This window comes from Vanessa cardui, chromosome 27 (genome assembly GCF_905220365.1).
Source record: "Vanessa cardui chromosome 27, ilVanCard2.1, whole genome shotgun sequence".
Taxonomy (NCBI): domain Eukaryota; kingdom Metazoa; phylum Arthropoda; class Insecta; order Lepidoptera; family Nymphalidae; genus Vanessa; species Vanessa cardui.
The window spans coordinates 1,426,127-1,441,770 of NC_061149.1; the positions used below are offsets into that span (position 1 = coordinate 1,426,127).

The 15,644-nt window shown below is 37.2% G+C and overlaps 1 protein-coding gene across 1 annotated transcript in view; it reads right to left on the bottom strand.

The window, feature by feature from the left end:
- LOC124541057 (adenosylhomocysteinase-like 1) overlaps nt 1–15,300 on the bottom strand; it is a 76,624-nt gene extending 61,324 nt beyond the window's left edge. The window contains exon 1 of the mRNA XM_047118864.1: nt 14,631–15,300. Coding sequence (XP_046974820.1) covers nt 14,631–14,871 — 241 coding nt within the window. The 5' untranslated portion in view covers nt 14,872–15,300. The remainder of the gene's footprint in view (nt 1–14,630) is intronic.
- Nucleotides 15,301–15,644: the final 344 nt, after the last annotated feature.

Here is a 15,644-nt window from a genome sequence, read left to right on the forward strand (position 1 = left end):
TGTCAATTAAGACCTACAAATCAATTATTACGTGGCTTAGGTGGTATGGAAGTGAAATCAGAATCGTATGTAACGTTGCCCGTTGAATTCAGTGACTTAACAATAGAAATTGATTTTTATATAGTCGATGATAGTAATTTAAATGTACCCGTAATTATTGGCACCGACGTGTTAAATAGAAAAGGCATAACATATGTTAGGACCGGTGATTGTCAGCGTATAATTCGTAGTGAACCTATTGAAAGCAATATTTTGCCAGTAAATTCAGTTTGTTTATCCGAACAAGTAAATACGTCTGTGTCTGGAAAAGATAGAGAACGATTATTAGAGATTCTAGCCAAGTATTCAAAATTCTTTTTAAGTGGTACCGCGATCACAACTGTAAAGGATAGTGAAATGCATATTAAACTGACAACTAATGTACCCGTTTATTATAGACCCTATAAATTATCACACGATGAAAAATTAAAAGTTCGCGAAATAGTTAAAGATTTGCTTAATAAAAGTATAATTCGTGAATCTGACTCGGAGTACGCTAGCCCAATTGTCCAATCGATTTTATGAATTATATTTTTTAGTTTACTATTTTTTAACTAGATGGCGCTAGTAGTACATTGAATCACGCTATCGTTTGGTTTGGTCAAAGGTATATAGTCTAAGTATGGAAAATAAATAAACACCTATACGTTCCGGGAAGTGTGTTTCATTTTAGCATGTATATCACTATCCCTGGCTTTGTAGACACATTAGCATATGGTCCTTCGAGCCGGATCGTTTTTTGAAGAAAAAACCTTGGTACACTGACAAGTTTCAAACAGTCCAATTTAGCGTCAAGCCATCAATAATAATTACAAGTGAGGAGAGATTATACAACCATACCAGCTACAGTGGCGCCCCTGACGGATAAACGAGGAACTACAAACACTGGTAGCGTAGTCAAAGAGCAGCAGTAGTAGCGGTGGCGCACCCTGTCATTTAAAAACCTACAGAACAGCGGCAGCGCAGTCTAGTGATAAAAGTGGTAAAGTGCAAATAAACTGTGAGTACGCTAATTTGAACCTTACAAATAGTCTATAATTAACTTTGATAATTATACTTGAAATCTTGAACTTGCAATTTAAAAAGTGTTAACGTAAGACTTAGAATAATTTCTCAAAAAGTGGAGAGACGGGGAACCTATGTCCAAAATTTTACAAGTGCACAACTTTAAAACACTTAGAAAAAATTTGGAATCCTGGACATAGATAAAATATTGAACATAAAATAAATTCTAAACATATAAAATTGCAACATTACATGGTGTTAGACATATTTAAAACTTTAGTGATTTTAGTAGGTTACCAAGCTTTAAGTTGAAGAAATCTGGAGTTGCATCTTTATTATTAAATTTTATCAGATTAAGCGTTGTTAAGTTTATATAAATTTTAACAATGGAATCTTATGCGCAATTACAAATTGATTTATATAATAATATGTGTAAAGCTTTTACAAATTTTAAGAAATCTCCGAAAGTAAGACTTACTGAAGCATATGGGGAAACCCGATTAGAAAATTTAGAAAAACAGTGGAATAGATTTACGGATAATCATTCAAAAATTGTTATGTTACCTAGAGATGTAAGTAAAGGCTCGGATTATCTTTCTAGCGATTTTTATGAAAAAGTTGAAGAGTTGTATTTAGATTTTAAAACAGAACTTAAAAAGCTGATTAAAACTTATAATGTATCCGAAGAGTTTCAGTCTAGTTCAAACACAAAAGAGTTTAATGTTAGACTTCCCAAAATATCCATTCCTGTTTTTAGTGGCAAATATTCAGAATGGTTCTCGTTCCGAGATCTTTTTCTTTCTTTAGTGCATAATAATCCAAGTCTGGATGATGTTCAGCGGTTACATTATTTAAAAACTCAACTTCAAGGTGAGGCAGAACAATTAATAAAACATATCCCCATTACAAAAGCCAACTACAAAAAATGTTGGGATTTGATAGAGAATCGATATAATAACAAGCGATATATGTGTAATTGTATCTTTAAACGTTTGTTTGCTCAACGGATAATGAACCATGAATCGTCCAGTGGTTTAAAAGATCTTCTTGATACTACTTCAGATTGTATGCATGAGTTGTCAAATTTAGGTATTAATGTTGATTCATGGGACCCTATTGTTATATATGTTGCCAGCTTGAAGTTGGACGCTGAAACTCGTAAACAATGGGAATTACATGCTAATAGTTTAAATGAAGATTTACCTACCTTGACTCAATTTAAAGATTTTTTAGAAAGTCGTTTCCGCGCCTTAGAGTTTATGGAACCTTCAAAAAATAAAGCTAAAATAACCCCAAACACTTACCAAACTAAGTCCTTGCATGCCGCTTCAGATGTTAGATGTCCTCACTGCACCGAAAGCCACAAGTTATGGTCCTGTGGTAAATTTGCCAAGGAAGATGTAAACGTACGGCAAGATATTGTGAAGTCATTAGGACTTTGCTTTAATTGCCTTGGTAATAATCACACCGGAAAGATATGCCGTGTACCAACGACATGCCGTATTTGTAAGAGGAAGCATCACACACTTCTTCATGGCAAAGCCAGTTCGTATACAGTGACAGTTGCTACAGATATAGATGAATCTGATGCAACTGAAAATGAACAAGAGGAAACCTACCCGGAATCGTCAAACCTGACGAATGAGGTCACTAATGGTATAATTAGTAATTTTGCGACGAAACAGACACGTACACAAACATTATTAGCTACAGCCCTGATTAAGGCTGAATCCAAAAACGGAAACCCTCAGATACTGAGAGCCCTGCTTGATCAAGGATCACAAGCGTCCTTCATATCTGAAGCAGCGGTGCAACTTTTAGGAGTAGACAAAATTAATGCAAGAAGTTGCATCTCTGGTGTGGGTGGAGGTCAAGGTGGCTTAACTACAAAGTATGCAGTTAAGGTTAATATACAGTCACTTCATGATACTTCATTCCAATTGCAAGTACAAGCTCACGTTTTAAAAAGAGTTACTTCTGTTTTACCAGAAAGAAAATTCGTATTACCGCTTTGGGCAGATCTAGGTCAAATTGATCTGGCAGATCCGCAATACAACCTCCCAAATAAGATCGACATCTTATTAGGAGCTGAAGTTTATTGTAGCATTCTAAAACAAGGTTTAAAAAAGCACCCGACCAATTGTATGATCGCACAAAATACTTACCTTGGATGGGTATTGTCGGGTCAAGTAGACAATAACGAAAAATTAGGCAACTGCCACAATCTGGTTGCGAATCATGCCAAGCTAGAAGAAAACGAATTACTGAAACGATTTTGGGAATTAGAAGCCGAGCCAAACATGGTGCTCGAGAAAGTCTTCACTCCAGAGGAGGAAGAATGTGAAAAGCATTTTGCTACTACCACCTATAGAGACGAGACAGGTCGATACGTGGTAGAATTGCCTTTTCGTCGCACAAAACTTTTTGGTCAATATGGAGATACGAGAAAAATAGCCGTAAAGAGATTAATAGCATTAGAAAAGAGATTATCGAAAAATCTTGATCAAAAAGAAAATTATCAAAAGGTTATAAAAGAGTACATGACCCTCGGTCACATGGAACCAATAAGACATGAGTCAGTAGAAAGAGAAGGAAATGAGAATGTCTGGCTACCCCATCACGCGGTTATTAGACAAGACAAGAGTACGACGAAGACTCGTATAGTATTCAACGCTTCAGATAGGAGTGCCAATGGTATATCTCTCAATGATACATTAATGGTCGGGCCTACTTTGCAATTGGAACTACGTCAAGTTATCATGCGATGGAGACTGCATCCAATTTGTCTTACGGCTGACATTATCAAAATGTACCGTCAAGTTAAAGTAGCCAAAAAGCACGTAGATTATCAAAGAATAGTATGGCGTGATGATTCGCTATCTGAAATAAAAGACTTTCGACTATTAAGAGTAACGTTTGGTACATCCTGTGCGCCTTATTTGGCGGTCAAAGTTTTACAGCAAATCGCTATAGATGAAGGAGAAAAATATCCGTTAGCAGCAGGAAGAGTAAAAACTGATTTCTATATCGATGACCTCATGACCGGATGTCAATCTGAAACAGAAGCAAAGGAAATATATAAACAGATGAATTACCTATTAGAAAAGGGTGGATTTAAGCTACAAAAATGGACTAGCAATCGAGAAGAATTGATGAAGTGGTGGCAAGAAGAAAATATAGGAATAAAGGATAGAGAAATAAATGAAGACAGTGTAACTAAAATTCTTGGTCTTACCTGGAATCGATGCTCGGATACATTTCATTATGTAGTAAAAATGCCTACAGAGATGCCTGAAACTAAAAGACAAATTATCGCTGAAATATGCCGTTTGTACGATCCTCTTGGGTGGATAGCTCCGTGTGTAGTCACAGCAAAGGTTTTTATACAAAAATTGTGGCTTACAGGACTTGACTGGGACGTTAAATTACCATCTGAACTTTTGCTTGAATGGAAAACCTACCGGAAAGAATTGTGCAATTTAAGTCGCTTCCAAATACCCCGCTGGGTTCAAAAGGCAGATAGTGACATACAGGTAGAGCTACATGGTTTTAGTGATGCATCGACTGTAGCGTATTCAGCCGTCGTATATCTAAGATGTATTACAGCTCTAGGTCAGGTTGAGTCCCATTTATTAAGCGCTAAAACTAAGGTAGCTCCAGTGAAACAAGTGTCTGTCCCACGTCTGGAGTTGTGTGGAGCTGTTTTGCTTACTAAGTTGCTGGCTGAAGTGTCCAATGTTCTCCAAATAGATAAAGCGAATTTACATGCTTGGACGGACTCTACGATTGTTTTGGCATGGTTAAGCGATCATCCAAGCCGATGGAAAACCTTCGTGGCAAACCGGACATCTGAAATTCTTACGCGTTTAGATGCAGCTCAGTGGTCGTATGTCAAGACGAAAGATAATCCCGCTGACTGCGCGTCACGAGGTGTAAAACCATGCGACTTAATATCGGAGGAATTGTGGAAGTGTGGGCCAACTTGGCTACGCAACAACAAAATAGAATATGCGAAACCATTGTCTATATGTACCAAAACGGATTTAGAAACGCGACTCGTAAAAGCACATATGGAAGTCATAAACTCTAACAACGACGCTGAAGATTTAACCCTAAGGTTTTCATCATTACGAAAATTAATAAGAACTCTAGCGTACTGCCGAAGATTCCTAAGGTCGACACAGCCAAATGTATATAAAGAGAAATCTTTACCATATCTTACGGCCACAGAACTTCAGGATACACTGTTCAGCTGTGTTCGACAGCATCAATCTCATTTTTTCGCCGATGAAAAACGAAATCTTGTGAAGTCAAAGAATGTCGGAACTAAGAGCAAGATAAAAGCTCTAAACCCATTCCTCGATAAAGTTGGACTCTTACGAGTAGGAGGTCGAATGGAGAATTCAGAGTTACCAGACAATAGCAAACATCCTATTATTATTAACGGAGACTCTCATATAGCCAAACTTATTGTTACTGATGCTCACGAAAAGACATTACATGGTGGTCAGCAATTAACGTGTAATCTAGTTAAAACAAAATATTGGGTCACTAACTTAAAAAAATTAGCCAAAAGAGTAGTTCATTCTTGTATTGCTTGTACAAGAAATGCGGCCAAATTTCGAACTCAGTTAATGGGTCAGTTGCCACCTTGTCGGGTAACACCTGATAAGCCGTTCGCAAACTCCGGTGTCGATTACGCGGGACCCATTGCCATACGTACATCGAAGGGAAGAGGCCATAAATCTCATAAAGGGTATATTTGCCTATTTGTTTGCATGGTCACGCGAGCTGTTCACATTGAAGCCGTTTCAGACCTCACGACGGAAGGATTCTTAGCTGCTTTTAAGCGTTTCGTCGCCCGAAGAGGTCGCTGCAATCATTTGTGGAGCGACAATGGCACTAATTTTGTCGGGGCCTCGCGCGAGCTTAAAAACTTATTTTCACACGAAAAGTCGTCTATGGGAACTGAAATCGCAGCGTTACTGGCCAACAATGGTACAGAATGGCACTTCATTCCGCCGTATGCACCAAATTTCGGTGGACTATGGGAGGCAGGAATAAAAAGCACAAAGCACCATCTGCGCAGAGTTATAGGCGACTCTACCTTAACATACGAAGAATTGTCCACTGTTCTAGCACAAATCGAAGCATGTCTCAATTCGCGACCACTTTCAGTTGCTGGATCAGACCCAGACAATGCATTACCATTGACACCTGGCCATTTTTTGGTTGGCGAGCCATTGTTAACAGCCCCTGACCACAACTATGAAAATAAATCAACAAGCTCACTGCGTCGTTGGCAATTAACACAAAAAATGTTGCAGTGTTTTTGGAAGAGATGGTCTCAGGAATACTTGACCCATTTCTTTCAAAGATATAAATGGAATGTAAAAATCCCAGAATTGAAAATAGGAGATGTGGTTTTAGTGCGTGAGGACGGCTTACCTCCTGCTAAGTGGCTTTATGGAAGAGTGGTAAATCTTCATCCGGGAAGAGATAAACTCATTCGAGTAGTTTCTCTTAAATATAAAAACACGATCGTTCAGCGTCCAGCTTCGAAGGTTTGTCCCTTACCACTTGCAACTTAAAAGTGCAACTTCAATCTTTACTAAAGTTTTTTTTTTTTATTGGTTTAAGTTTATTTTTGTCTTCTTTATCTAATATGTATAAATTCGTATATTTAAGTTAGCTGTTACGTTACTTCGTTTATTATAATTTATTTTGTTATTGTGATGGGCATATTGAAGGACTATTTAGTCCTTGGGGGCCGGTATGTCCAATCGATTTTATGAATTATATTTTTTAGTTTACTATTTTTTAACTAGATGGCGCTAGTAGTACATTGAATCACGCTATCGTTTGGTTTGGTCAAAGGTATATAGTCTAAGTATGGAAAATAAATAAACACCTATACGTTCCGGGAAGTGTGTTTCATTTTAGCATGTATATCACTATCCCTGGCTTTGTAGACACATTAACACCAATTCTATTGGTGAAAAAGAAAGACGGTTCTGATAGAATGGTGGTGGACTACCGTGCACTGAATCGAATTACTGTTAAAACTAGACATCCCCTACCGTTGATTAATGACTACATAGACCGATTAGGTAAAGCTCGCTGGTTTAGTTCCTTAGATATGGTATCTGGGTTTCACCAACTTAGAGTTGCTGAGGAGTCTATTCATAAGACGGCATTTGTTACCCCGGAAGGCCACTACGAATATTGTAAGGTCCCCTATGGATTAGCAAATGCACCGATTTTTTATCAGAAAACTATTGCTAAGACGCTAAAATCCTTTATTGAGGCTGGACAGGTTGTAGTCTATATCGATGACGTACTTATATTGACACAAAGCACTAACGAAAACCTTATTTTATTAGATTCGGTAATTAAAACTTTGACAGAGGCAGGATTTTCTATCAACTTAAAGAAATGCACTTTTCTAACCAATGAAATTGAATATCTCGGTAGGATTATACGCGATGGTCAGGTTAGGCCTTAGAGCACTTATAAAATTGACGCGTTAGTTAAATCACCACCCCCGAATAATGTCAAACAGGTGCGGCAATTCCTAGGCCTCGCTGGGTATTTTCGTAGATACATACCTAATTACGCGATTAAGACCGCGCGCATTGCAGCCCTAACTAGGAAGGGAATAAATTTTGACTGGACCGACGAACATGAAGACGCACGTCAGGAAATAATATCTTATTTAACAAATGAACCAATTCTAGCTATATTCGACCCTGACTTAATGACCGAATTACATACTGATGCCAGTTCAATTGGCTATGGCGGTATTCTTATGCAAATACATAAAGACGGTAGTAGGCGGGTAGTCGCATATTTTAGCAAATTAACTGCCGGCGCGGAGTCCAAATACCACAGCTATGAGTTGGAGACCCTTGCGGTAGTAAAATCATTGCAACATTTTAGACAATATTTAATTGGCAAAACTTTTAAAATAATCACAGATTGTAATGCGCTAAAAATGACGCAACGCAAAAAGGATCTCCAACCCAGAGTTGCAAGGTGGTGGATGTATATGCAGGATTTTGATTTCTCGCTAGAATATCGTAAGGGCACACTTATGTCACATGTCGATTATTTAAGCAGAAACCCGGTCAATGTTGTCGATATCATTCGAAAGCCCCAAACTTGGGCTCAAGTGGCACAAGCAGGTGACGAGGAAACCATTTCTTTGTTAGAGAAATTAAATAACGGTGAATTAGATAACACGCGTTATGTAAAACGTAATGACCTCTTGTATTATAAATACGACGTCACGGGTGAGCAAGCGCGATTCTTGTGTTATGTACCAAAAGCATTTAGATTAAGCTTGTTACGCGTTTTCCACGATGAGCATGAACACATCGGTATAGACAAGACGATTGATCTGATCCTACGGCACTTTTGGTTCCCCGGTCTAAGACGATTTGTTGCGAAATATGTCACACACTGCGTTATCTGCATTTCTCATAAACAAACTCCCCGAGCATCTTTACAACCTATATCTTCGTGGCAAAAAGATTCGGTACCATTTGACGTGTTACACGCCGACGTACTCGGGCCGCTGAGAGATAGCGATGGTCATAAACACGTACTCATTATAATTGATGCGTATACAAAATATTGTTTACTGTTCGCGTTAAAACGCCAAGATAGTAGTGAGCTAAAGCGTGTAATAACTCAAATTGTATCGCTGTTCGGTAGTTTTAAAAAGCTAGTGTGTGATAGAAGTCGTATGTTTGATAATTACGAATTTATTAACTGGATATCTGGTTACGGTGTCGAAGTGCATTTTATTACTCCCGAAATGCACCAAGAAAACGGCCAAGTTGAACGTTACTGCCGCACAGTACTTAATATGATAAGGGTTGAAGTAAATTATAATAAAAATGATTGGTCAAAAGTATTATGGAAATTACAACTAGTATTAAATATCACTAAACATAAGACAACCCAATACTCGGCACTTAATCTTCTCATCGGCACTGATTCGACTACTCCGTTAATAAATAGCTTGATTAAAGACATAACCTACGAAGGTTCAAATCCAAATCGCTACGCGACCCGCGAATTAAGACGGCAACGAGCTGAAGAGCTTATTCGCGATAATAGAAACAAACAAGATGCTTATGTTAATAAAAATAGAAAACCTCCTAAAAAGTATCAAGTAAATGACTTGGTTTACGTGATCAAGAACTCTCAAAGCACCGGGAAACTTGACAGTGGTATGAGGGGCCCTTATAAAGTAACGAAGGCGCTCCCTAATGATAGATACGAAGTCCAATTGTTGGCTGGTGCCTATGGCAAAACTACTCAGGTAGCTGCAACATATATGGTTTTATGGAAGGGTGAATGGACACCCGAAACTTGTGCTGCATTTTTTGAAGGTATTTACTTGTTGTGCATGAGTTGTTATTTGTCTTTACTTCATTTATTTATTGTGGCATGTAAATGTGAGACGTGCTAGTGGAAAAGACCCATGTAAAGCCTGTGCGCGGGGTATCGGGTTGACCACAATGGTTTCGGGGGTGAGTCAGTTGCGCAGCTGACAACAGACCTGTGTAAATCCATGATGTATAGGTATCTGGGGTGACCTACTATAGACTGATGTAAAACCTGTTCGTACACACGACTTTGTGCGAGGTATTCGGTTGCGTGGGAACAGACCTGTGTAAAACCTATGTAGTCTATTCAAAATGGCTTATGTAGTTGACAAATATACAAATATATGCCTTGTTGAGTAATAGAACAGACGTGACTAATGATGGATTTTTGTGTGTTTATTTCCTCAGAAACCAATGATGACAATGCTGAGCAGTTATCGGATGTTGTGGGTGTTACCGGTCCATCCACAAGTTCATCTGAGGGCTTCGGGGACGCAGCCCCGTCAGGAGAGGCCGTGTTGGAGGAAGACTAATATTTTAATTTAGCAACACCACACCTGCCTATATAAGACGAGATATTGGCGATAAGAGCTCATTCATTCGTTAACTTTTGAAGTGTGCGGAAGCTCTGCCCGAATAATTACCGATTACTAATTTTTTTTTTATGTTTGTTTAATTTTGTTTAGTCATAAATTGTGTATGTACTTGAGGCCGAAGGCCAAATAAATCTTTTTTTTATTTTTATAATTGTTTGATTTATAACAATACATATATTATAGACCGGGTTTTGTTTCGGATAAATCCGACTCAGGCGGAATGAGCCCGAAATGTTTTGTCGGATAAATCCGACTCTGGCGGTGAAAGGGTTAATAGTCTACAAATTATTCAATAGCATAGCATCATTATGAAACCAATCATTGTATTAGTCGTAGATATGTCTGTCTGGTTTTGGACAAAGAAATACCATAAATACATTTAAAAAAAAACATATATACTCTCTATTACTCTACAATAGTAACAGACTGTAAATTTGGCAGTACTGGGTTAAGGCCTCCTCTCTCTTTGAGCCCTTTGAGGAGAAAGTTAGGGTCGGTGTATTCACATGTGTCAGGATTTCATTGATATTAGACACATGCATTAAGATGATATTAAAAAAAAACCAATATTATACGTAAGTGGTTTTGACGTCATATAAGGTTCGTATTCAAATAGTTTATTAAATATTCTATCGCCGCTTTATATGGAGCGGTCGGCCATTAATCTAGATACATTAATGAGGTTCAACTGAACGATATCTAACCTCTTACTTGTATTACAAAGCGGTATCTGTTCTTTTATGGTATAGGTTGGCGGACGAGCATATGGGCCACCCGATTGTAAGTGGTCAACATCACCCATAGAAATTTTAACTATTCTTTACATCGTCAATGTGCCACCAACCTTGGGTACTAAGATGTTATGTCTCTTGAGCCTGTAGTTACACTGGCTCACTAAGCATGTTCGTTTGTATTCCGTTGCATTATTCCTGAGTACTATCATTACGTAATATAAAACAAAGTCACTTACCACTGTCTGTCACTGTGTTATATACTATGTAATAAAATAAATAATAAAGAAAGATCCTGTATTGAAAATAAACTATCAGACAGAAAATATTATATATAATTGTATTTAAGTGACATTTTTTTTATTTCAAATGTTAGAAACGATAAACTATTGTATTTCTTGCCGGTTTCAGTAGAATCTAGATTCCGAACCGAAGTGCTTGTAAAAGCCTACTTGATTAAAGTATATTTTGATTTTCATTCGGTGATAACAAACTCCATACTGTTTTATTATTGACAACCTCCGTGGTCGAGTAGTGTGTACACCGGTTTTCATGGGTACGCCACTCCGAGGTTCGATTTTCGGCCGAGTCGATGTTAGAAAATTCATTAGTTTTCTATGTTCTCTTGGGTCTGGGAGTTTGCGGTGCCGTCTTTATTTCTGATTTTCCATAACACAAGTGCCTTAGCTACTTACATTGGGATCAGAGTAATGTATGTGATGTTGTCCCATATTTATTTATTTAATTTATTTATCGTACTAGCGACCCGCCCCGGCTTCGGACGGATGCAATGCTAATACTAAATACACCTCAGATTATTTCTTGTTTCTTTACTATATCCACGTATTATATACATCTATTTAAAATACCGCATCAAAATCCATTGCGTAATTTCAAAGCATACATAGGGACAGACAGCGGTAAGCGACTTCGTTTTATACTACGTAATGATAATCATATTGCTGGGCCGGTAATAAAACGCAACGTGTAAAGTCGAAGCTACTTATAAAACATTCCAAAATTATCGTCAGAGTAAGAAAACCTTCCTCAGTTCTCAAATTCATTCCTTTATCAAGTCTTAAACTCTTAATACCTTTTGAATCTAAACATCGAATCATTAGGACGCAATATGTCATTCTCGTAAAACTGAGATGGCCTAGTGGTTAGAACGCGTGCATCTTAATCGATGATTTCGGGTTCAAACCCAGGCAAGCACCACTATATATGTGCTGTAATTTGTGTTTATAATTAATCTCGTGCGGTGAAGGAAAACATCGTGAGGGAACCTGCATGTGTCTTATTTCATCGAAATTCTGCCACATGTGCATTCCACCAACCCGTATTGGAACAGCGTGGTGAATTATGTTCCAAACCCTCTCCTTAATGGGAGAGGAGGCCTTAGCCCAGCAGTGGGTAATTTACAGGCTGTTACTTTACTTCACTTTAGGATGCGAGATAAGGTCATGGCCAATCCGCACAATGCGTTGGGCATCCGCTCTTTTATGTGCCTTCTTACAGGACTTGGATTATTTGTTGTAGGTTACTTTAAGTGAGTCAATGTTCGGAGCCCTTTTTTTTTGACGCAGGGTAAATCTTCATAGATACCCGAACTCCTGGGGGGGAGGCCGGGTTATGTGAGATTGTACTCACTAAAACCCCCTGCGAACCCCACAGCACGGAAAACGGAGAGGCTACGGGATCTTTCGCAGCACGTCCGCGGCCTCTCCCGTGCGTTGCTCCGCTCCTGGCTTGCGGAGCCCTTCTCAGGAGGGCGAAGATGGTCTCGCCCTCCCCGCACCCCTCACTGGTGCGTACACCGGAGCCCTACTAGTGCAGCCATTGAACCACGCGCGATATACCGCCTGCTTTGATGATACAGCATCGGCACATTCACGAGTGAACCAACGGTTACGCATATCCCTACTGATGAGATCTGTGTTAGGAATGTAGTATCCCCAACAGGACCTCTCCAGCAACAGAAGCAGCGCTAGTTGTCGGGTCTTTCCCGCTAAAGCAACATTCTTTCCTGACGCAAAGTAATCACGCATACCATCCCAGTCTGCCGACTTGTAGTGCCAAATACAACGTTTACCAACCTTTGTTGGTAGCAGCTTGGGCTGTAGCACTTTGGTAGATATCGAGCTGCGATCCGAGGAAGCAAGAGGAGCCTGAACCACAACCCGATAATCTACCGGGCGAGAAGTCAGCAGAAGGTCCAGCAGAGAAGGTGTTTGCCCGTCAATATTAGGGATCCCGGTGGGCTGATCAACCAGTTGGGTCAAGTCATGCATAAGCATGGGCAGTCCTGCCAGCATGGTCAGTTTTGAGGGAGTTAAACCATGATTTATGATGCGCATTGAAATCCCCAAAAATATTAATTCCGCGTATATATATAGCTCTTGCGCAATGTCTGCCACCCGGCTAAGATAGCTTAAAACCTTCATATAGATAGATTTCTAATATTTACGAACACGTACATCTAAAGTGATGACTATTGGTTAAAATCCAAGAACTAAATTTTCTTGTGCTTAATTTGTATTTATAATTCATCTCGACTTTTAAGAGAAAGACCGTGAGGAAACCTACAATACATGTATCGAATGTTGATCTAATGCGTGTTAGTCACCAACCAGCGTTAAAGCAGCGGTACTCAAATGAAGAGGTACCGGTACTTATTTTACTGAGAATTAGACAAAAATATATTAATATTTTTATTTCTTCCGACTAGAGATTAGAAACGACTTCGGGATCTGCAGACACATCAGACTAATAGTCCGATGTAATTAAATATATAGTTATTAATAATATTAGCAAGAAATATTTTAAAAAGATATTCAAATGACGAACGGCATTATTGGCGGCAAAAATGGCAATAATAACCATAGACTTATTTATTTTTCTATAACGGATATCTCCAGTATATAGTATCCAACGAAATTTTCAAAAAAGGAATTTTTTTTTTGTCAACTTACTTCAGGATATGATCATTTTAACATAATATAGATTAAAATTAAACGTGATTTAATTACGGGCGCCGTAATCAGATTAATTAACGCGTTTTTTTTTTATTTATTTTTTTTTTCCATTCATAAATAGAAAACTAAATTTATGAATATGTGTCTTATTTTAAATTAAAAAATATATATGCATTCATTATCAATTCAATTAATAATCTAAATAACTTTAATTAGGGATAGTTTGAGATCCTTACTTTGATATGTTATACAATCATTTAATCAAAGAAATAGAGTTTATACTTTATAATTATATAATAAAATATAAAACACCATTCCTTTTAGTAGTTCTTCTGAAGTGTGAAATATTTTTTTCTGAACCGGGGTTAAATCTTTCACAGACAATATGCAGATTTAATACTTTATTGAGATGAATAAATTTCAGTGACAATAAAAATAATTGTTTAATAAGAAAGCTTGCTTTACCAAAGAATTTGAGAAAGATTACTATTTAAGTACTCACAAAGTCCATCAAAGACCTTCCATAATAATATAATTCAACGGAAAGAATAAAAATAAAATAATTATTTTCAGTAGTTTTTAAAACTATTATGCATTCAATAAGTACTAGGTTTCCTTAATACAAGACTACAATTATGTCCTATTATATAATATACATGTCTAAAAAGATTTCGAACAAAATCAATTGATTCAGACAAGAATGAAAGGGCATTGACCCTCCACATACCTATTTCCAGACTTTATAATTTCATACAAAATTTATTTATTTAATGCATAACCGAATTCCTTAATTAACTAAGGATAACTTACTTTTACTAATAAATAACATTTAAGACCTTATGGATATATTATTTTCAAGTGAAAAATTTATATAATTTTGTGGCTTACCAGTATAAGATGTTGAACTATATGAATCTGCAGATGATGCCGACAAAGATCTACTTCTGTATCTTGCAGACTTCTTCAACGCACCGGACTTCACTCGTTGACCTTCGAACTTCCCGGCTGAACCATCGGTATTCCCGCCACGAACCTGACCAGGATCAGTAACTGGGCTATCACTAGGAACATTAGCAGTTGCAACACTCTCCTTCCTATGCTGATTTGGCTCCCCATGAGCGTCAGACATCTTGTAATTCGATTTTCAAATTGTTTATTAGCTCCGAAAAACGCGACTATTTTTTTATTTATTTTTTTCACTTAATAGTTAAAGAATCACTTAATTGAGCTTTCAGACACTTAAAGCACGTTTTTGTTTATTTATTATCGAAATTAGGCATCGATTTTCGTGATTTAGACGAAAATAAAAAATATCAATAATAAAAACAATTCGTAAAGGCGCAGTGGCGATATTTCGATATGCGATAGACTTTAAACATGAATTTACTAATAAATATTGATTATTGATTAATAAAAACTAATATTATGCGTTAAGGATCAAGACATGGAGGTTTAAGTAATAATATATATTTTTCAATTCACATTATATTTCAAAAATCTGCGATACTCAAGTCATTTCCCACAAACCGAAACACGCTCCCCACCACACTTTTTTTGCCATACAAAAACAGAAATGTCAATTTTCATTTTGTCGATCGAATTATCAAAAACCGGTATTTTTCAATAACATTTAAGTACGATTGTCTTAATTGAGAAAATGACAATATTTTTTGTTGTTTCTAAATGTTTATAGTTACTTTCTTTATTTAAAAAGTTTGTCAAACCTTTTAAATGCTTAACAATTTCTATTTTTAATTAAAAAAAAAAATCTGATTTAAGAAAGAATTATAATAAGTACATAACATTCTTTATAATAATTATTATTATACTCAAAAACAATACTTATATAAAATAATTGATTAAAAAACCGGTAAAATGATAACGATTAAAGTATATTTTGTG